At 41.3% G+C, this 22,204-nt stretch overlaps 2 protein-coding genes across 2 annotated transcripts; one reads left to right on the plus strand and one right to left on the minus strand.

The window, feature by feature from the left end:
* Positions 1–405: 405 nt before the first annotated feature.
* On the plus strand, positions 406–17,319 carry vdac2 (voltage-dependent anion channel 2). Its single transcript, XM_060925797.1, has 9 exons — positions 406–562; positions 4,719–4,788; positions 4,880–4,929; positions 5,248–5,400; positions 5,490–5,542; positions 10,109–10,336; positions 12,446–12,596; positions 16,017–16,074; positions 16,378–17,319. The coding sequence occupies exons 2-9, from the start codon at positions 4,722–4,724 to the stop codon at positions 16,467–16,469; spliced, it is 852 nt and encodes a 283-aa protein (XP_060781780.1). The 5' UTR covers positions 406–562; positions 4,719–4,721; the 3' UTR covers positions 16,470–17,319.
* A 1,221-nt stretch (positions 17,320–18,540) lies between these two features.
* On the minus strand, positions 18,541–22,204 carry LOC132888640 (neurofilament medium polypeptide). The gene is made up of 3 exons (XM_060924700.1): positions 21,275–22,204; positions 20,963–21,087; positions 18,541–20,852 (listed from the first exon to the last, which is right to left on the minus strand). The coding sequence occupies exons 1-3, from the start codon at positions 22,202–22,204 to the stop codon at positions 18,818–18,820; spliced, it is 3,090 nt and encodes a 1,029-aa protein (XP_060780683.1). The 3' UTR covers positions 18,541–18,817.

Consider the following 22,204-nt stretch of genomic DNA (forward strand, 5'->3'; position numbering starts at 1 on the left):
GCATAAATTATTATATTTGAATTCGTAAGCCAATGTAAATAAATGCAAATAATATGACCATGAACCTGCTGTGCTTAAACTGAAGCATGAATATCACTAGCTTTACTTGATTTCTTCATTTTTTTTATTTTATATCATAGCAGCACAGATATCAGTGACTAGCAGGAACGAATGCAATGGCTGACAGAAGAGGTCGTTGAAGGGTGAAAGGTTTGGAAACATCACTTGAGTGTCAGATCGTTCTTTACTTCCTCTATACGTGCCCTACTGTGTGTAGGCAATGAAATACAAGTTTGCTCACTTCATGTAGTGCACTTTTAGAAACCTGTTTGGAATTCAGCCATATGCGTCCCTGCCTAGTTTGTACTGCGCATGCGTGGTAACGGCACGCATGCGCAATTCCAACTGGGCATGGAAGGCATATCGGGTCGCTACAGATATCTGGATTGTACAGTCTCCTTCAGTTCGCCCTCCAATCCTTTCGGTTCATAGCGGCTATTTAGCGCTAGGGTTAAGTTTATTAAACTTATTTAAGTTAATCCACAGATTCATTTATTAGCAGGTAAGTTATATGAGCGAAGGAGAATCCTATATATGGCATGCATTTCTATATGTAAGGTTTTGGAAGAGGAATAACCCTGTTTTACACTTTGTTAGCATGCTCGCGCTAGTTAGCTTAGCTAGTTCTCTGAAATGACAGCTCTGTCTGTCACGGAAATTTAGCAGCGGAACCTAGCTGTTAAAAGTTCCGGTGAAATTAACAGGGGTGAGTGTGTGTGTGTGTGATTAAAGCTCGCGGGAGAACAGTAGAGCCGTTCGTGGCTGAAGCCCGGTCAATGACAGGTGTGTGGCTCGCTGCTAACGTGACTGAAAAGATTAAATCCACCCAATTAAAGGTGTCGAAGATCCCGGTACACGCACACAGGAAGCCTGTTCACGGGGAGATTATTTTTCTTATTTAGCCACGGGTGTGGAACTGTAGTGAAAGTCCGCCACGCGTGAGATACGGTTATGCGGCTTTTTAACCAGCGAGCTAATTATAGCTGTTAGCAAGCATGCTAGCAGCATAGCTACTGACTGGGGTGACACGTTTCTGAAAGCTGTTTGGCGAACCGCCTCAGCTGTATAATCCCGGAACCGTGATTTTCGTGGACTCGAATAAATATGTGAGGATTTGGGTATATGTTTGCAAATCGGACCAATTTTTATTTTTTATTTTTGAAGTGTCTTGATTCTCCAGTGCAGGCGCATGCTCAGATCAGATCAGAGGAGTGGGTGTGTACCGGTCTGTAACCGCCTGTCAGCGTGACTGTGAGCAGCCGGTCTCTGACCAAGATGGCGTCCACTTTAACCTTGTCAGTATCTCCTCAGTATTTTCGCTTTGTATGGTAGTTTTATTTTCGTTTCCAAGGTATTCAGGGTTCCTACTGGCGCTTGTCATTGACGAACATAATCCATCAGTGACGAAAGTATGTCATCTTTATCATGATCGTTATCATAAGGGTTGTTTTACAATCAGGGTACGCAAGCTAAAAATCACATTTAACACTTATTATCTTCAATGTCAAAAGGCTTGACTAAATAAACTTGGTTGTTTATTGTAGCCCTGTGATAGCTCTATTTACCATGCAAAAAAAAAAAAAAAATTGGTGATAAGGTGATTTTTGGTGAATGTATGGCAATATATGTCATATTTAGCAAAATTACTCGTGTCATTTAGAAAAAGTGCTTTTTTGGACCACAGGTAGCTCCAAAAGGGATGCACTTAAATCATTCTTTATACCATAAAACAAATATTTGGTTCCATATCATTGGAAATATAGTTGTTTTAATGTTGAATGCCAGTAAGTTTTCAGACTATTTTGATCAAATTAGTATGTCATTGTGTCAAAAAAATGTCCTCTCCGAGACAGCTAATTTTTCAATATAAAATAACATATCTAAAATGATTATTTTCATCCTAAAATGTGGTCAAGATATTGGGACATAAATATTAGAGACAACTAACACAAAGCTTACAGCCTTATATTTAAAAGCACTGTGGAAGTAGTGGATTCTGAATTGTCAAAAAAAATGTCCTCTCCGAGAATCACTTAATTTGTTTCTCCCATCTTATAGCAGATTACACAAAACTACCATACACGCATGTCAAAAAATTTTCTGAAATCTGTTCTTTAACTTGTCCTTCACTTAAAAACTGGTACAAGAACCAGTTTGAATCAATTTGAATTTTGGACCCCTTGACACAAACTTTGTACCCTGATTGTAAAACAACCCGTAAGTCATCTTTTCTAGAAATCCAACCGCAGTGAAGAGACTTAGGGAAGCCAGAGTCTAAACAGTGAGCACATGCTTGTGACCAGTTAAAAATCGACGACACATAATGACCAAATGACTGCCAAACTTTTGACCAGTCGCGATGCGTCTTAATCTGCCTGATGTGGTGGTGTACATACCTCTGCGTGAACCAAACTATGGTGCAGTCTAAGTTGACTACATTTTTTTGGGGCGGTCTTCTTCAAGCAGTGAAGATGATTTAAGGGCCAAAACAGACATGGGGAAGGCACACTCAGAGCCCCGACCACATCGGACAGTGTTAGTAATGCAGGGGTTGGTAAGAAGAAACCTTTGTCACATGCACACTTCAAGCACAGCGAGATTCATCCTCTGCATTTAACCCATCTGAAGCAGTGAACACAAACACCAGAGCAGTAGGCAGCCACGCTATAGCGTCAGGGGTTAAGTACTTTTGCTCAAGGGCACTTCAGCCCAGAGCTGCCCCACGCTAACATAACTGCATGTCTTTGAACTGTGGGGGAAACCGGAGCACCTGGAGGAAACCCACGCTGACACAGGGAGAACATGCAAACTCCACACAGAGAGGCCCCCGCCGGCCGCTGGGCTCGAACCCAGAACCACCTTGCCATGAGGTGACAGTGCTAACCACTACACCACCGTGCCACCAAAGTGAAAGTGCCATCAGCCGGCAAGCGACCAAAGGGCTCTATGTTTAGAGGGCGTCTGGCGAACGCATGATGAAAAAACACGATGTCTTTGTGTTCGTGTCGTAAATTGACAGGAAAATTTTATTCCTTCACTGTTGGTTGTTGCAAGACTCTTCTCAACTCTGTTCAATTGTAAATAAAGTTGTGTTGAAGTAAAAGGTAAAGGGAGTCCTAATACCTCTTTTATGAATACTTCCATCCGACAATAACCTTATGTAAACTCAAACTAGAGGTTTATTTTAACTTGATGGTGCACAGGGCACCCAAAATCAAGTCTGTCTTATTAGAGGCTGGCATGGAGCCCAAATTTTATATTTAATGGAGAGGCCTGTACAACTATTTGAATTGTGCCAGTTTGGTTGGTATAAACCTGTATTAAGTCCACTTTGATAAGTCGGTAACTTTAAAAAAAAAAATGCAGACTAAGTGAAGGAAAAAATAAGAGAAAGTGAAGAGTACTACTTTGATTTATATTTTTCAAGGAAAAAAGTGGAGAATATTTTTCAGAACCCAGGGGAACACTGGGTATTTGTGGTGAAAGCACAAGGTAACCTGGTCAATGGGACATTTAATTGGTGGAGTAATGAGCTCTCTAAGGAGCACCCTGTTCTCTCAGACATTTCCTCCAAATCGATTGGATAATCATCAGTCAGATAAAGAATGCTCGCCGTTTCTGGTTTAATGCTACAACAGAAGGTGTTGCAAAGGTATCTTTTTCCTCACATGGTCACCATGGAGGCAAAGACGAGATGGGTCATGCAGGCCTTGAGCCTAAAATATATACCTGATCACCTAAGTTCTGGCACCTCTGAATGTTGGCTTAGATTAGATTAGATAAAACTTTATTGATCCTTTTGGGAGGGTTCCCTCAGGGAAATTAAGCATCATTACAGATAAACAGAGAAAAGAAATAGATAAAATGTCTAGATAAATTAAAATAAATTAAGTATTTACATATGCAAATATAAAAGAATAAGATGTGGGGGGGAGCAGGAAAGATATTGCACTTTATATTGCACATTATATTGCACATTGTCCGGTATTGCTTATCGTTAGGCTAGGCTACTGCTCCTTCCTGTCCTCTGTCCTCCTGTTACCCCTCCCCCCCCAGAGAGGAGTTGTACAGTCTGATGGCGTGAGGGACAAAGGAGTTTTTGAGTCTGTTCTTCCTGCACTTGGGAAGGAGCATTCTGTCACTGAACAGGCTCCTCTGGTTGCTGATGATGGTGTGCAGAGGGTGACTGGCATCGTCCATGATGTTCAGTAGTTTGTCCATAGACCTCTTCTCTGCCACTGTCACCAGAGAGTCCAGCTTCATGCCAACCATAGAACCGGCCTGCCTGATCAGTTTGTCCAGCCTGGATGTGTCCTTCTTGGATGTGCTGCCCCCCTTGGGTACAGATGCATTCAGGGAGATATAACAGTAGAACAGACTGTCAAGGAATGCAGCATATACGATTGTGTTCACTTCCTCATGAAGAAAGAGTCCTGAAGGTGTGGCCTGCTGTCATGTCTGATTAGCTCGCCCATCTGTGTGCACCAAGCTAACATGGCAAACAAAATATGATAATCTTCTGTGGGCTTTCATTCACACCCATTTCACATATGCAATTTGTACTTGTGCCAATTCGCAGTTGGTATATTGTAGTAGTGTATGGTATGGGTGTTTTGGTTTGAACTATTAGTAATTGATGGTTTTTCTTTGTACTTCAGACAATGGCAGTCCCCCCAGCATATGCTGATCTTGGAAAATCCGCCAAGGACATCTTCAACAAGGGATATGGTAATGTAACTGGCTAATAGAGCAAGTCAGATCAGCTTTCATTTTCATGTGTGTGTGGTTCTATGTTGTAATTTGCTTTATTTCTTGGAAGGCTTTGGTCTGGTGAAACTTGATGTCAAGACAAAATCAGCCAGTGGAGTGGTAAGTGCATCATGTCATAATTTCTAGTTTTATTGATCATATTAAAAGTTCTGATTGTCTTGTAGATGTATTACTCTGAAACAATGTGGTGGCTATTTGTAAATGGACGTTTAGAATAAATTAACTATGATGGATGTGTTCTGTTTCTAATATCTGTTTTGCGTTAATGTGGCTTGTTTAAATTTAAACCGTGTTTTATTGCAGGAATGATGTCTTACTTAATCCATCAGAGCAGTTTTATTGAACACTTGTGCTATTTAGTTGCTGTGGAATTTGAATCTGTGATGCAAAATGTTTTGCTTTGTCGTCCCTCTGCAGGAGTTCAAGACTTCAGGTTCATCCAACACTGACACCAGCAAAGTGGTGGGCAGTCTGGAAACTAAATACAAGAGGCCCGAGTATGGCTTGACCTTTACGGAGAAGTGGAACACTGACAACACTCTAGGAACAGAGATTACCGTTGAAGACCAGGTGTCACTGCAGTGGCAGAATTGAGCAACATTTTGTGCATTTGATTTGTGGTTCATTGCCCTTGATAGCAAATCTGTCTGCCTTTTTAGATTGCAAAAGGGCTGAAGCTGACTTTTGATACAACCTTCTCACCAAACACAGGGTAAATATCTTAATCTGCTGTTTTTGTCTATGATTTATGAAATTATAGTTTACGGAAGGAGGACTGAGCTCTGTACTTGTCTTCAAGTTGCGACTGAGACAGGTCAAAGACTCCAGAGCATAAGGTTGTTTGTAACCTGATATCATATTGAGCAAGTCTTATGTTGTCTTGGTTTAGTAGAAATATGGTGGACACCTAGATCACAGGCAGGGCCAGATTAGACATTGGATTTTCAGTTTTAATTTGAGAGCATTTGCATCCAAATTGGAGGAGCAGTAAAGAAATTACAGCAAATCCACTTTAGTTAAGGACTTTGTCAAGAAGTCATGAAATGTTTTCAAAGCTTAGTGGTTTCCAGCTCTTTTGAAATTGCCCCTTGTCACTTGAATATGTGCTTTTTGTCTGTAGCCATGACCAGGTATCGTTCTACTGATTGATTAATTTGCGAGTGTAGTGGGGGGAGAAGGCTCTTGCATTTTAGCTATTCTGCTGCCACCTTCAGGTGAAAGGAAAAATTGCTATGTGTTGGTCAGTGGGTCACCTATCATACATTCCAAGAGAAGCCATGGGGCAGTTAACATCTGTCTGTGGGCCACATTTGGCCCTGGGGTTGGAATTGGATACCTCTACCCCTAAGCTGTACATCCTACAAGATCTGCGCATAAGTTTCACAAGTACATGATGTGGATTCTGTACTGCACTGTTTAAGGGTGCAGTAGTCAGTTTCTTCCTTTTTTCCCCCCCTTCCTTACCTGTACAAATAACCTGGAACATGACTTGAAAAGAAAAGCTTAAATTGCTTAAAAAACCTGTTTGGGAAAACTGATCCTCAGTCTGAGATGATTTTGTTTGGTCTCCTTGTTGGTAATTTTCATAATTGTTTTATTATAAATACACAGGTAATTATTGAAGAAAATCGAATTTAAAAAAATTTTGAACTTCAAAAGTGGCATGCAGATGTAATAATGGCACGGTGCAGGGTTGTCACTTATCTATGCCAACTTGCATAAAATAATTTGCTTTGAAATGGATAAGATGGAATTGTGACCTTATTTTACCTTTGAATAGTTGTAGACCAAACTTGAGTGCTTTTAGAAACGGTATCTTCTTTGTAATTCTTCTTCCCTTACGGTGACAGTGATTGGCAGCTGTTTTGCTAAGTTGCTCGAGATGATATTGAGAAATAGTCAGAATTTCTCAACCAATCACGTGCGTGATTTTCCTATAATCACCTGCGTATTTATACTAGTCTTACCTATTGCACGTTTTAATCAGATTTGGAAAAAAATATTTGAACAAGTCTGTTACTGTGTTGTAGTTGAGTCACTAAACCTCAAGTCCAAGTCATTAAAAAAATTTCGAGTCGAGTCCACTATTGATCCGAGTGGAGTCCAAGAACAAGACTCCAACTCCACCATTTGACGGTGGCTGTTTTAGCGCCGTTAACATTAGTTTGTTCCTGAACATGATGTATGAACAGGTGAATGTGCATTCTCTTTGTCAGGGAGTGTGAAGTATTCTATCGGAGATGGTTGGGTGATGGATGTAAGTGCAGAAGGTGTTTATTAATACAACTGAAGACAGGTAAACAATCCAGAATGGCAGGCAAAATCGTAAAACAGTGAAAGAGGCAATTGGTCGAGCGAGGCAAACAGGCTATCGTAGACTCGGCAGAATCAAAGACGAGAAACAGGAAATCAGGGATCAGGAAACCAAACAAGGAAATAAGGCTTGGTAATGTGTCAGCAACGCAGCTCAATACTTCGCAAAGTAAGTGTGCTTTCACAGTTTTTATATAGGTGCACTGATTGCACCTTAATCCTGGGCAGGTGTGAGTCATTTACCACGCGCGTGCTGTCTGGAGCGCTCCCGAGAGTCTATCTGCTACATGTGCCAAGGCGCGCAGGTGTGACACTCTTGTATGAAATTAGTACAAAAATTAATGTAGATATAAATATCTTATGCCAGGTTATTATGGCATGTTACAAAAAAAAAAATCAGAGTCCTCGTCTCCAGTTTACGAGTCCTAATGCAGTTAATGCCAGAATATTATGTTTTCAGGTACGAATGTGCGTACAGCCAGTTTTTATGAACATGTGTCACACTTTTTGAGGGAATTTCTTCAAATTTGTTATATATGTTCATGGGACTCTAAGATGATTAGCTTTTAGTGGTTAAAAGTTAAGGTCACTGTGACCACATGTTCTTGTGAACATGATACATCAGGACTGCCCTGAGGGAATTTGAGACTGCACTGGTTCACGGAGATGTACAACCACAAAGCAGTAATTCTAGAGTTATCCTTGCCACCACTCCCTGAAACTCAGAACACTCATTAGAAAAATCCTGTATGGGGTAGATATTTACCAATTGCTTTTCCCAGCTCCACCCTTCATTCATAAACCAGTGCTTGACCATGTCCCTGCTAGGGATGTTAACCGATGACCGTTTGACCGGTGGTTGACCGAATCAACGTCAACCGGTTGTTGTTTTTTTTTTTTTTGGTTGTCGGTTTAAAAAAAAAATCAATCATTTTGAAGCTGCCGATTTTAGAGCGGAGAACCTGGAATTTTGTGTTGTAAAAGCTTGGGGCATCAGCCATGCGGTGTAAGGACGACAGCTGACAAATCAGAAACACCCATTCAGTCATGTCCCGCCCCAGTTGAACACAGCTGCCACTCGGCGAAAGAAAACTGTAGACAGGCTTTTTAGCTTACAAATTACTATTCTGTTTTTTTTTTTATTAATTATTATTAGAAGGCACATGGAGTTTAGTCCTGCCTTGGCCAGTGCATTCTGAAAGTATGTTTCGGTCTGTAGCCAACAATGCATGTTATTGCAGATCATATCTCTCCACACAAAGTAAAGGCGCAGATGCCGACTTTTTCACGGCTGAATCATGCAGATACGATTTTTTTTTTGGGGGGGGCGGTGGAGTGTCCGAATAATTTTAATACAGAATTTACTCTGATGAAATTATTCAGACACTCCAACGCTGCCCCCCCCCAAATCGGATCTGCACGATTCAGCCGTGAAAAAGGCGGCATCCGCCAAAAGGCGCGCCGGTTAACCGACTTTAACCGGCTAATGGGGCTCGGTGGTCGGTCAAGATTTTTTTTTAGTTTTCGCCATCCCTAGTCCCTGCTTCCACAAACTATTTCAGATGCTTGACCTTGATCCTCATGTACTGTAAATGGATACTAATTTGTATGTTAATAAAACGAAACAATGCAATATTTTTATCAACAATTCTGGGTCAAAAAATGAATTAATGACTTAAAAGCTAATTGATTCAAAGAGCTTTGCTGCTTGTGATGACACAACTGCCCAACATGGCATAATGCATGTCCTTCTGCAACGTACGTCATTAACGCAGGGCACTAATCTCATCTCATTATCTCTAGCGGCTTTATCCTGTTCCACAGGGTCGCAGGCAAGCTGGAGCCTATCCCAGCTGACTACGGGCGAAAGGCGGGGTACACCCTGGACAAGTCGCCAGGTCATCACAGGGCTGACACATAAACACAGACAACCATTCACACTCACATTCACACCTACGGTCAATTTAGAGTCACCAGTTAACCTAACCTGCATGCCTTTGGACTGTGGGGGGGAAACCGGAGCACCCGGAGGAAACCCACGCGGACACGGGGAGAACATGCAAACTCCACACAGAAAGGCCCTCGCCGGCCACGGGGCTCGAACCCGGACCTTCTTGCTGTGAGGCGACAGCGCTAACCACTACACCACCGTGCTGCCCAGGGTATTAATTCTGAGAAAAATCCACACAAACCCATTTTCAACACATCAGTTAAGTCATGAGGCCAACACTGCAATGTACTGAAAAGTATTCGGAGGAGTTTTTTATTTGATTTGTACAATTTGCTCTGTTGTAAAATTTTCTACCATTTTCCATCAAATACATTTTTAGTTATATAATATTTAAGTGACCAAGTGCATGCCATTGTGCTTCATAACTGAAGATGTTGTTGACTGACTTTGACATTTTATTTCTAATGACTTCAATAATAGTTATTAATTATTTTTGTTTATCTGTTGTTGCAAGCTTAATGGTGACAGTTTGCACTGTTACACAAATGTGGAAGTCATATTTAATTAAAAAAAATAAAAATACAAGCCCAGCATTATTTCTATGGTTTGATTATTTTTAACATTGGTCTGCTAAAATAGCAGTATTTTTGCTGACCACAGGCGAATAGAAGGTTTTGATTTATAGTGCGGGTTGAGAGAGAGCCATTATTCTCTCCACCAGCATTTGCTTTAAAGCCTTATTTTTAGTTATTGCTGAGGTGTGTAGTATTATATTCTGCAGTAGGATTAGTGAGTTTACTACATCACTTCTCCTGAATTTGTAGTAATATTGTTGAATCTCTTGACGTGCATTGTTTGAACAGTAACGGTTCTAGTGTTTGCATTCTGTTGATTTTTGTCTTACTTGCTTTAGTAATGAATACTTCATTATAATCATAAGTGAGGTTTAGCTCTGTCTTGCATTGGAAAACAGTCTCTTACAAAATGTTCATCTAACATTGGCCTTGTTAACAGCAAGAAGAGTGGAAAAGTCAAGACGGCCTACAAACGGGAATATGTCAACTTGGGCTGTGACGTTGACTTCGACTTTGCTGGTCCAACTATCCATGCTGCTGCTGTGGTTGGTTATGAAGGATGGCTTGCTGGCTACCAGATGTCCTTTGACACAGCCAAGTCCAAGATGACCCAGAACAACTTTGCTGTAGGTTACAAGACTGGCGACTTCCAGCTGCACACTAATGTGTAAGTACAGATTACATTACATTACAGGCGTTTAGCAGACGTTCTTATCCAGAGCAACGTACAACAGGACCCTGACATATCCACAGCAGTGGGCAGCCCTGGGAGCAACTGGGGGTTAGGTGTCTTGTTCAAGGGCACTTCAGCCATTCCTGTTGGTCTAGGGACTCGAACCAGCAACCTTCTGATCCCAAAGCTGCTTCTCTAACCTTTAGGCCGTGGCTTCCCTCATGTATAGCTTTATATAATCCATATAATTCCCCCGTATATAGCTTTACTGTCTTTTTGATATTGTATGGATATTTCATTTAGTACAGTTTCTTTGAGAATAAACATTGTAGTTGATATTTTGAGATGGAAATGTTCATAGTAATAGAATTAGGCACTGAATATCATATCCGTATCATTGTATAGTGAAGTATTGAAATGGATATGAATATACAGTGCCTTGCAAAAGTATTCATACCCCTTGAACTTTTTCACATTTTTCCACCTTACAACCACGAACTTAAAAGTTTTTTACTGAGATTTTATGTGATAGACCAACACAGAGTAGCACATAATTGCGAAGTAAAATGATAAATGGTCTTCAAAATTTTAAACAAATAAAAATCTGAAAAATGTGGTGTGCATTAGTATTCAGCCCCCTGTACTCCGATACCTCTAAATACAATCCAGTGCAATCAATTGCCTTCAGAAGTCATCTAATTAGTTAATAGAGTCCTACTGTGTGTAATTTACTCTCAGCATAAATACACTTGTTCTGTGAAGGCCTCAGTGGTTTGTTAGAGAACACTGAAGAACAAACAGCATCATGAAGACCAAAGAACTCACCAGACAGGTCAGGGATAAAGTTCTGGAGAAGTTTAAAGCAGGGTTAAGTTATAAAAAAATATCCCAAGCTCTGAACATCTCAAGAAGCACTGTTCAATCCATCATTCAAAAATGGAAAAAGTATGGCACAACTGCAAACCTACCAAGACATGGCCGTCCACCTAAACTGACAGAGCGAGCAAGGAGAGCACTGGTCAGAGAAGCAGCCAAGAGGCCCATGATCACTCTGGAGGAGCTGCAGAAATCCACAGCTCAGGTGGGAGAATCTGTGCACAGGACAACTATAAGTCGTACACTCCACAAATCTGGCCTTTTTGGAAGAGTGGCAAGAAGAAAGCCATTGTTGAAAGACAGGCATAAGAAGTCCCGTTTGCAGTTTGCCAGAAGCCATGTAGGGGACACAGCAAACGTGGAAGAAGGTGCTTTGGTCAGATGAGAACAAAGTTGAACTTTTTGGCCTAAATGCAAAGCGCTATGTGTGGCGGAAAACTAACACTGCTCATCACCCTGCACACACCATCCCCACTGTGAAACATGGTGGTGGCAGCATCATGCTATGGGGATGCTTTTCTTCAGCAGGGACAGGTAAGCTGGTCAGAGTTGATGGGAAGACGGATGGAGCTAAATACAGGGCAATCCTGGAAGAAAACCTGTTGGAGGCTGCAAAAGATTTGAGACTGGGAAGGAGATTCACCTTCCAGCAAGACAATGACCCTAAACATACAGCCAGAGCTACAATGGAATGGTTTAGATCAAAGAATATTCATGTGTTAGAATGGCCCAGTCAAAGTCCAGACCTAAATCCCATTGAGCATCTGTGGCAAGACTTGAAAATTACTGTTCACAGACGCTCTCCATCCAATCTGGCTGAGCTTGAGCTATTTTGCAAAGAAGAATGGGCAAAAATTTCAGTGTCTAGATGTGCAAAGCTGGTAGAGACATACCACAAAAGACTTGCAGCTGTAATTGCAGCAAAAGGTGGCTCTACAAAGTATTGACGCAGGGGGGCTGAATACTAATGCACATCACATTTTTCAGATTTTTATTTGTTTAAAATTTTGAAGACCATTTATCATTTTTGTTCCACTTTACAATTATGTGCTACTCTGTGTTGGTCTATCACATAAAATCTCAATAAACTTTTAAGTTCATGGTTGTAAGGTGGAAAAATGTGAAAAAGTTCAAGGGGTATGAATACTTTTGCAAGGCACTGTATCTATCAAATTATATGAACATGCACAATATGTCCTATTGAGACTGATGTTCTGTGCTCTGCAGCAATGATGGCTCAGAGTTTGGTGGCTCAATCTATCAGAAAGTGAGTGATAAGATGGAGACAGCAGTGAACCTGGCCTGGGCTGCAGGCAGTAACAGCACACGCTTTGGCATCGCTGCAAAGTACCAGCTGGACAAGGACGCCTCCATTAGTGTGAGTGCATGAGCTCTTTTTATTCTAAAGTAACCCGGGCAGTTAATTATCTTATAAATCTATATTGTGCCATGTATAATGCAACTTGCATACTACAAACTTCTTACATATTTGTGATGGAAGCATGCAGTTTAGTGACACTAAACAGCAAGCCTCTTCCCCACTGATTATTTCAGTATTTCAACACTCGTGGTGTGTTGCCTTCATGATCATAAACCCTAACCAAGAAAATATCTCAAATTAATGGGCTTTGCAGTCATCCTCCTCCTCTTTAACATCTACAGCAGTCAAAAGTTTGGACACGCTAAGTCGTTCACAGGTTTTCTGCATTATAGAGCAATACTGAAGACATCAAAACTATGAAATAACATATGGAACATGTATGGAATTATGTGGTAAACAAAGTGTTTAAAATACAAAACATTTTTTTAAATTATCCCCCAGGCATATAATGTGGGGGGATATAGAGTAGCTATCGCTCTGTCTGTCCATCTGTAAATATTTTAGTTTCCGGAGCATAACTCAACTATTAGGAATTTTTTTTCATGAAACCTGACAGTTCTGTTAAGAGACTAGAGGAGTTGTGCCTTTTTGACATTTTTGGGATTTCTGTGATTATTTTTTCCGTATTTCCATGGCAGTCAGTTCAACTTAGGAAAATTTGGAGTGGGGTTTCATGTGGGGGATTGGGAGAGGGGGGATGATGTGTCCTCTCCTGATGACTCTTGTTCTTCAAAGTAGCCACTGAGTGCATTTACATGCACATAGAGGAAATCGAATTTCTGCCGTTGCTCGACTGAAATCGAAGTTCTAAATGCCATGGAAACACCTTAGCTCGGCTGAAATTGAACCGAACTTGATTTCTCGTAATCGAGCTACACGACCTAGATTATGCGATTTTTGCCGAGTGCATGTAAACCCTGTCGAGCTACTTACTTCAGCACTGCCCCTTCCGGAAGTGACGAGACCACAAGCAGGAAACACAACAGCCTCGGTCGAAAAAAAAAACAAAAAACAGCCTCGGTCGGCATGACACTTCACCTTAGCCACCATTTTATTAGGAACACTTGTGTCTGGGCATGTACGCACCCATTTCCAATTAGTTGGTCAGTTATTAGCATGTTAGCAGGCTAACAGTTAATATGTTCACCATTACAGATCAACTTCAATTAGTGGCCATTTTATTAGGAACACTTCTGTTCGTACATACAAACTACAAACACACTTCTTGTGAACACCAAATCTATGGTGAACATGGAACTGATAACTTTGTTTATACTCTTGAATAGCTCTTCTTCATGACGACAACCGGAAGTGTACCAACACAATGGAGCGTGTAGCGCCACCTGTGGCTCGGGTGCACAATGTACAGTGGTGCTTGAAAGTTTGTGAACCCTTTAGAATTTTCTATATTTCTGCATAAATATGACCTAAAACATCATCAGATTTTCACACAAGTCCTAAAAATAGATAAAGAGAACCCAGTTAAACAAATGAGACAAAAATATTATACTTGGTCATTTATTTATTGAGGAAAATGATCCAATATTACATATCTGTGAGTGGCAAAAGTATGTGAACCTTTGCTTTCAGTATCTGGTGTGACCCCCTTGTGCAGCAATAACTGCAACTAAACGTTTCCAGTAACTGTTGATCAGTCCTGCACACCGGCTTGGAGGAATTTTAGCCCATTCCTCCGTACAGAACAGCTTCAGCTCTGGGATGTTGGTGGGTTTTCTCACATGAACTGCTCGCTTCAGGTCCTTCCACAACATTTTGATTGGATTAAGGTCAGGACTTTGACTTGGCCATTCCAAAACATTAACTTTATTCTTCTTTAACCATTCTTTGGTAGAACGACCTGTGTGCTTAGGATCGTTGTCTTGCTGCATGACCCGGCTTATCTTGAGACTCAGTTCATGGACAGATGTCCTGACATTTTCCTTTAGAATTCGCTGGTATAATTCAGAATTCATTGTTCCATCAATGATGGCAAGCCGTCCTGACCCAGATGCAGCAAAACAGGCCCAAACCATGATACTCCCACCACCATGTTTCACAGATGGGATAAGGTTCTTATGCTGGAATGCAGTGTTTTCCTTTCTCCAAACATAACGCTTCTCATTTAAACCAAAAATTCTATTTTGGTCTCATCCGTCCACAAAACATTTTCCAATAGCCTTCTGGCTTGTCCATGTGATCTTTAGCAAACTGCAAACGTGCAGCAGTGTTCTTTTTGGAGAGCAGTGGCTTTCTCCTTGCAACCCTGCCATGCACACCATTGTTGTTCAGTGTTCTCCTGATGGTGGACTCATGAACATTAACATTAGCCAATGTGAGAGAGGCCTTCAGTTGCTTAGAAGTTACCCTGGGGTCCTTTGTGACCTCGCCGACGATTACACACCTTGCTCTTGGAGTGGTCTTTGTTGGTCGACCACTCCTGGGGAGGGTAACAATGGTCTTGAATTTTTCTCCATTTGTACACAATCTGTCTGACTGTGGATTGGTGGAGTCCAAACTCTTTAGAGATGGTTTTGTAACCTTTTCCAGCCTGATGAGCATCAACAACGCTTTTTCTGAGGTCCTCAGAAATCTCCTTTGTTCGTGCCATGATACACTTCCACAAACATGTGTTGTGAAGATCAGACTTTGATAGATCCCTGTTCTTTAAATAAAACAGGGTGCCCACTCACACCTGATTGTCATCCCATTGATTGAAAACACCTGACTCTAATTTCACCTTCAAATTAACTGCTAATCCTAGAGGTTCACATACTTTTGCCACTCACAAAGATGTAATATTGGATCATTTTCCTCAATAAATAAATGACCAAGTATAATATTTTTGTCTCATTTGTTTCACTGGGTTCTTTTTATCTACTTTTAGGACTTGTGTGAAAATCTGATGATGTTTTAGGTCATATTTATGCAGAAATATAGAAAATTCTAAAGGTTTCACAAACTTTCAAGCACCACTGTACCTCACACAATAGCTCGATTTCCTTGTGTGCATGTAGGATTGGATTTCTCTGGCACCCCTGCTGGGACCCTTTGCTCGATTACCGACAGCAGCTCGATTTGGATGTGCATGTAAACGTACTGACTGTTTACCTTCATGACCCTATTGCACAACTGTAGTAATGTATGTCAAGAATCTCTCAGCAAAGTAAAGTGAAACAAGTCTTTCATTACTTTAAGACATGAAGTGCCTTATAATTAATAAAAAAGGGGAAAAAAAAACACTGAATTAGGTGTGTCCAAACTTTTAACTGGTTGTGCATAATGCTGTTAAATACAAAGGGTAGCCAAAGCATCTGATTTGCATAGTGCTGACTAGCAGCGTAATTTCAAGGGTCTGTGCTGTGAACATTATTGAAGTTTGTATTAATTTTCTGGGTTTAAATATTGCCTTCCTTGCAGGCCAAAGTGAACAATACTAGCCTTGTTGGTGTTGGATACACACAGACTCTGAGACCAGGTATGGTGGTGGTGTTCGTTCTATCAGCTAAATATTTGTAACCACTGAAGAGGTAACACTTGCATGTTCTATTGTCCCATATTGACACAATTCCATTATATTTCTATAATATAAATGACTACACAAACACATCTGGGCTATAGCTGAGAGGTTCAGAGAGAGAAATGTCAGAAATGTCCTGCCCAGCTTTTACATCTTGGCTTCCATACAGAAAGCAACTTCATTTTATCATTGTGTAAAATAATTAACACATTTTGGCTAACGCCAACCTTCTTGTAACCATGCTGTAATGGTTTTGTGCAGGTGTGAAGCTGACCCTGTCTGCCCTGGTTGATGGAAAGAGCATCAATGCGGGTGGCCATAAGCTGGGTTTGGGGCTGGAGCTGGAGGCCTAAAGTACTGCACACTCTTACATCAGGGACAAGGGAATATCCGAGGAATCTGGCCTTAAATCTTAACCAGCAGGGGAATTCTGGATGGGAAGGGATGTGTTCAAAGACTCCAACAAAAAAAAAAACAGCCATTTTTAGTAACCATTACAGTGGTGTCTTTTCCTCATGATGTCTGTTTTTGGTTAGTAGTATTCCTTAAACATGGTCACTTTTGGTTTTGTAGCACATTTGATCTCCTATCTGAATTTTCACACTCCTTTGGCAGATTAATGCTCTCCAGTTGCAGCGGTTGGTGTCTTAAGCCTGCATGTTGCATTTCCTCTACAGTAAGGCATTGGTAGTATTTGGGAGAATGTGATTTTTTTTTTTTTTTTTACCCCCCACCTGTTTCTATTACTTGATATTCCTTAGTCATCTGAACGTAATGTGTGCAACTGTTAACTACATTTAAAAGTTTATATCTGCTTATATTTAAATCATGCTCCTTTTCTTTCCGTACACACAAAGAAATCTGCTCCATGATACCATTTTCCTGTCAGCTGTCAGGATTTGAAACACCAGTTGTACTTGAAACCTGCCCTTAAACTAAGCAGTTTTTGGGTGGTCAAAATGGATGAATGAAAGCAATTCAACCTGTTTGGGAGAGTATGGCTGGCACTTTTGTGTTTTGTTTTTTTTTTTAGTTTTTTCATGCAGAGTTGACTCGGTGATGCCAAAACGGATGTGTTGAGTTCAGTACTTAAAGCTTTCAGTGTCCTCATCACTAACCTGACTTGCTGAGGTCGTGCTGTTGGAAAACCTTAGAGGTCCTCATGTGTATGTGTAAACTTTTCAATAAAGTCTTTGAACCCCATTTGATTGAGATTTTTTTCTTTTTTTTTTCTTAAAAGCAGTACTTTGCTTTGAGTTCATACATTTAGCTGTTAAATAAAGCAGCTCTCTTACTGTAATCTACACCCAGACTTTGGTATGGAGCCCTAAGGAGGTTCTCTGAGTTGTCAAATCTTTATAGGTACACTGCATAACCCTACTGGCCATGATCTCTGGAGAAAAGGTTTCAAGAAGCTGGTACTATTAACCATCCAAACAACCCTTGAAGAACAAGGCCTTCTAGTACTTAATTTAAAATTTGCTCTAAGCAATTACCCCAGTCAGTATTTAGTTTTTAATTGTCAGTTATGGGCCAGTCGATGTTTGTTTTATGTAGCGTGAATTCTGCAGCTGCTTGTTAGTTGGGCCTGGTTGGCATGAACATGGAACACAATGCCTCTTAACTAGTTCTCCAGACTTTCTAAAGAGTTTTATACCAGCACCATTAAATTCTTTATTCTGATTGGTCAGGTATTGATTAATTTTCTGTAACAGCTTTTACAATGGTTTCTACCACAAGGCAGAATCCGATTTGTGCACTCCTGATACGTTTCTACAGAGACTTGTATGACTAATGCTCCCCGTGAATGGATTTCTTCTTCTTTTTTTTTTTTAATTCTTGATGAGGTGAAGCTTTCTTTGAGGAGGCTAACATTTTTTGGAAGGAGTCTCCACTATCTACACTAACTTGTATTTCAGACACATGAAAATACCTCCAGAATGGAGAACGATGTTAACAGGACATGCTGCGTTTTTGTCTTGTACTGTAACCTTCTGGAGAAGTTTAAAAAAAAAAAAAAGAGTAATGTCTTGTTCCCTGATAAATAATGTTCTTGTTGGCAAATTGCTGTGTTTTATATGAAGCACAAAACATGTTCCTGCTTATATAATGCACCCCATGAACCTGGCTTTGCTTAGCATGTGTATGATTCTCCACAAAGGGGAACTAATAACACTCCTGTAACCCTGGTTTGTGGGGATGATTCCAGGCAAATCATCAGCAGCACTGTTATGCTATGCATCCATGGACTCATACTTTCCACATTTTATGTTGGCTGTAACCAAGTTTGTTATGGAGTTCTGCTGCATGGGAGAGAAAAGTAATGGCACACCAAAAACAAATCAATATGCTGAAATAATGTTTATTCTGCCAATATATAGCATTCTGTTAAATATACACATATTCATCTAACAAGCAGTTGTGGTATAGCAAAATATTTTCATTGAGACATATACATTCTCTTTTACTACATCTTTTATTCATCAGCCTAGATTTAACCTAGATATCGGCACACATGCAGACATCAGCTCTTGAGTTGCATGTAGGTTAGCACTGCAGATATGTCGTTTCATGCCGTTATTCAGCGGTTCATGCAGTTATTAAAGTATTTGCGTGATGTGATTTATCTAAACTTTGAGTTACTTGTACACTTTGAATGACTAATACAGCCAGCGAAGGTGTTTCAAAAAGGTGTCTTCATTCATATATTTACTCCATTTTCAGTTACTGCTGGCACATCCCTCTGTTTTTTCAGATCCACTTTCATGCTGTTGTCTTGCCCTTTCTCAGATGAGGCTTGTCCTTGCTCTGTTGCCTCCAGTGTTTTGGAATCTTTCAGGGGTGTAGGATCCTTCTCAAGATCTTTACTTTTCATTGTGTCCATCTTGGTCCTGTCCTGCTTTGCCTCACTGCTATCAGTCTTGTCCGATTTCTCAATTTTGGTGTCCTTGATTTCATGTGAATCTTTGTCCGTGCTCGTCTGGTCTATACTTTGCTCTTTTTCCGGTGAGGTCTTTGGAACACTCTGTTCAGGTTGGACATGTTGAGAGCTTTCATTGTCTATCTCTTGCCCCTTAGGCTTGTTTATACTCATCTCTTTGATGTCCTCAGAAGTCTCCAGTTCATGCTCCTTGGAACCTTGTTTCTCTGGTTTTTGCTCATATTTTGTTTCCTTTTCAGTAGATTTTGGCTCCAAGTCCTTCTCAATGTCCTCTTTTTGTATTTCAGAAGATTTGGTTGTGATGATTTCCTCTGTTTTATGACTGTCTACCATGCCTTCTTGAGTGCCATCTGCATTTTTATGAGACTGCTCCTCTGATTTTGTCTCCATCTCTGCAACCATCAGCTGTTTTTTTATTTGCATTTCATCAGTCTCTTTCACCGTTTTCTTTGATTCAGTACTTTCCTCTGTTTTTGTACTGTCCATTAAGTCCTTTGTTTGAATCTCCTTTCTATCAGATGTTTCAGCTCCTGTTTCTTTAGCAGTGGTTTTGGAGACATCCTCATGTTTTTCTTGTGCCTCTGTACACTGAGCACTGTCTCCCTTTCCTGGTTTCACAGTTTCTGTATCAGCCTTTGATTTGCGGTCAGTTTTTTTCTCCTCCTCAGATTTGATTTGTTTTACTTCACTTTTTAGCGGTGCTTCTGTCTTTACTTTCCCTGCCAGCTCTTTTTGTGCCTCTGCTGTATTATCCTGTGCACTCGCTGCTTTAGTTGTATCGGGTACAACAGCTTGCGAAGTTTCTACACCCTGCTTTAAATCTGCTTCGCTGTTAGGACGTGTCTCTTGTCCTGCCTCAGCTTTTTGAGATACTGGCTGCGGGTCAGCAGTGGATGGATCGATCTCCACAGATTTCACCTCACTAGTTTCTTTCTCTTTTGTCATTGTTTTTCCAGTAGAGGAATCTTGAGGCTCAGCTACATGTTGTGTCTCTTTTTTTGCCTTTTCGTTATCAGATTTTGGAGAAATCTCTTCTATGGCACTTTGTCCTGGCTCTGTAATAGCCTCCTGTGTAGCTGTTTGCTCTGTTGCCTTGGGTTGTTTAATACTGGTTTGGTCTATTTCTTTTGCTAGGTCCTGTTTTCCTTTTTCAGTGTTGAGAGCTACCTTTTCTACATCGCCATCGCCACTTAGACCTGCTTGTAGTTTTACTGTTTTTGCGTCTAAATCTGGTTCCTTGGTTTCGGATTCTGTCTCACCATCTTTGTTGTAATTGTTAGCCATATCTTTTTCTCCACTTTCTTCTGATGCAGGTAAGTTGTTTTGTGCTTGTTGAGTGTTCATGCCGCCTTCCTTGAGATCCATAGAAACATCTGTAGACTTTTTTAGTGGTTGCTTTTCATTTTCTGTTGGTTTTCCTTTATTGTCCAATTGCTCTTCATCAGGGCTGTCTGTCTTATCCTTTGCGTCTGATTCTTGGGTCTTTTTTCCCTCTAAATGTCCTTCACTTCCTGCTGCTCCACCTGCTTTCTCTTTTCCGCTACACACTTGATCACCCTCCCTTTGTTCTTCAGCATCATCAGACCCCGTGTCTGATATCTCTATGTCTTCCCTGGTTGTCTCTGTAATAATCTCCTCGACAAACTTGTACTGCGGCTCTGCTTTCCGACTCACTCCCCCCACCCTTGGGACACTAGGCAGAGTATAGATGGGTGACTGCCTGTAAACATACGGCATTGGTCCCTGTGCATCCGAAAGAGCGGAGTATCTTGACTCTTCACCCTCCAGCAATTTTCTGTAGGGGGACATATCATAAGTACAACATGATTTTATGCAGCTGTTCAAGAACTGACAAATTGTGAATTTTTACGTTCACTGAAACCCTGATGATATCGTGACGTTCACCTGTATGAGTAGATTTCAGCATCCAGGGCCATTTTCACATTTAGCAGATCGTGATACTCTTGCACATGATTACTCATGTCATATTTGGTGTTTTTCAGCTCCTGTTCCAGCTCTCTAATGGTGTCCTGTAAACAAACATTAGAAGAAAAAGAAACTGAGCTGTTTTTTTTTTTTTCAAATAAAACAGAAGACCAATACAAATGATTTCTGAGTGTATGAGAGAACTGGTTAGATCAGGAGTGATGTCGTGAACCTGAACTAAATGTTTCTACGACAGTTTCTGCTGTATGATGTTTACAGTGATTTTCAGACCTGGTAGTGATGGATTTCAGCAGTGTGTCGTTGCTCGAGGTCATACAGCTGCCTCTCCAGAGCTTCTCTCATCCCTCTGACTGAATCCAGCTCCACGGTCTTGGCCTGCAGCTGACTTCTGTACTGGCTGATTTCAGCTTTGGTGGCGATCACAGCCTCTCTTTCGGTCTCGGCGGCTTTGGTGAGCCTGGCCAGCTGATCGCTGAAGCGCTGTTCTGAGTGTGGACAGAAAGCGCGAGCCTCCAGCTGTGTCCTGATGTTCCTGAGCGCCGCGGTGAGCTCGCCTTTTCCGAAGCCGCTGCCTTGCGCAGAAACGCAGCGCGTCTCGTTCATTTGCGTCAAAATATCGGTCACTTCAGCCTCGTGGTTTCTCTTCAGGAACTCGATCTCGTCTTCAAGAGCTTTCGCCTTTCTGTCCATGCCTTGTTTGGATAAAGACGCGTCGTCGATGTATTTCTTGAGCGCAGAAATGTTTTCCTCGGCTTCAGCTCTGCTGCGCGCCTCCTGCTCGCATTTCTCCCTGAGCGCGTAAAACTCATCCTCGACGCGCTTCTGCTCCAGCTCCATCTCATGCTTCTGCCTCGCCATTTCTCGCACCTGCCTCCTCAGCTCCTGCAGCTCCGGCTCGTACTGCCTGGCCAGAGTCGTGGACGACTTTGCTTTCAGCCGAATGGCCTCGATCTCCCTTTCCAGCGCTCTGTTTTGGCTTTCCAGATGATGCACCTTCTCGATAAAACCTGCAAATCGGTCATTCAGGCCGCGAAGTAATTCTTTCTCGTTCGTCATCCTGATGGGCATTTCAGGGGAAAGCTGCGAGCTGTGGCCTGCTTTCGGACCCGAGCCCCGAGGGGCCCTGATCGCAGGGTGCTGTGGCGGCTGATAGCGCTGCTTTTCCCGTCTCCAGCCTGCTCCGTTTATCACACGCTCCAT

This window comes from Neoarius graeffei, chromosome 7 (assembly GCF_027579695.1).
Source record: "Neoarius graeffei isolate fNeoGra1 chromosome 7, fNeoGra1.pri, whole genome shotgun sequence".
Taxonomy (NCBI): Eukaryota; Metazoa; Chordata; class Actinopteri; order Siluriformes; family Ariidae; genus Neoarius; species Neoarius graeffei.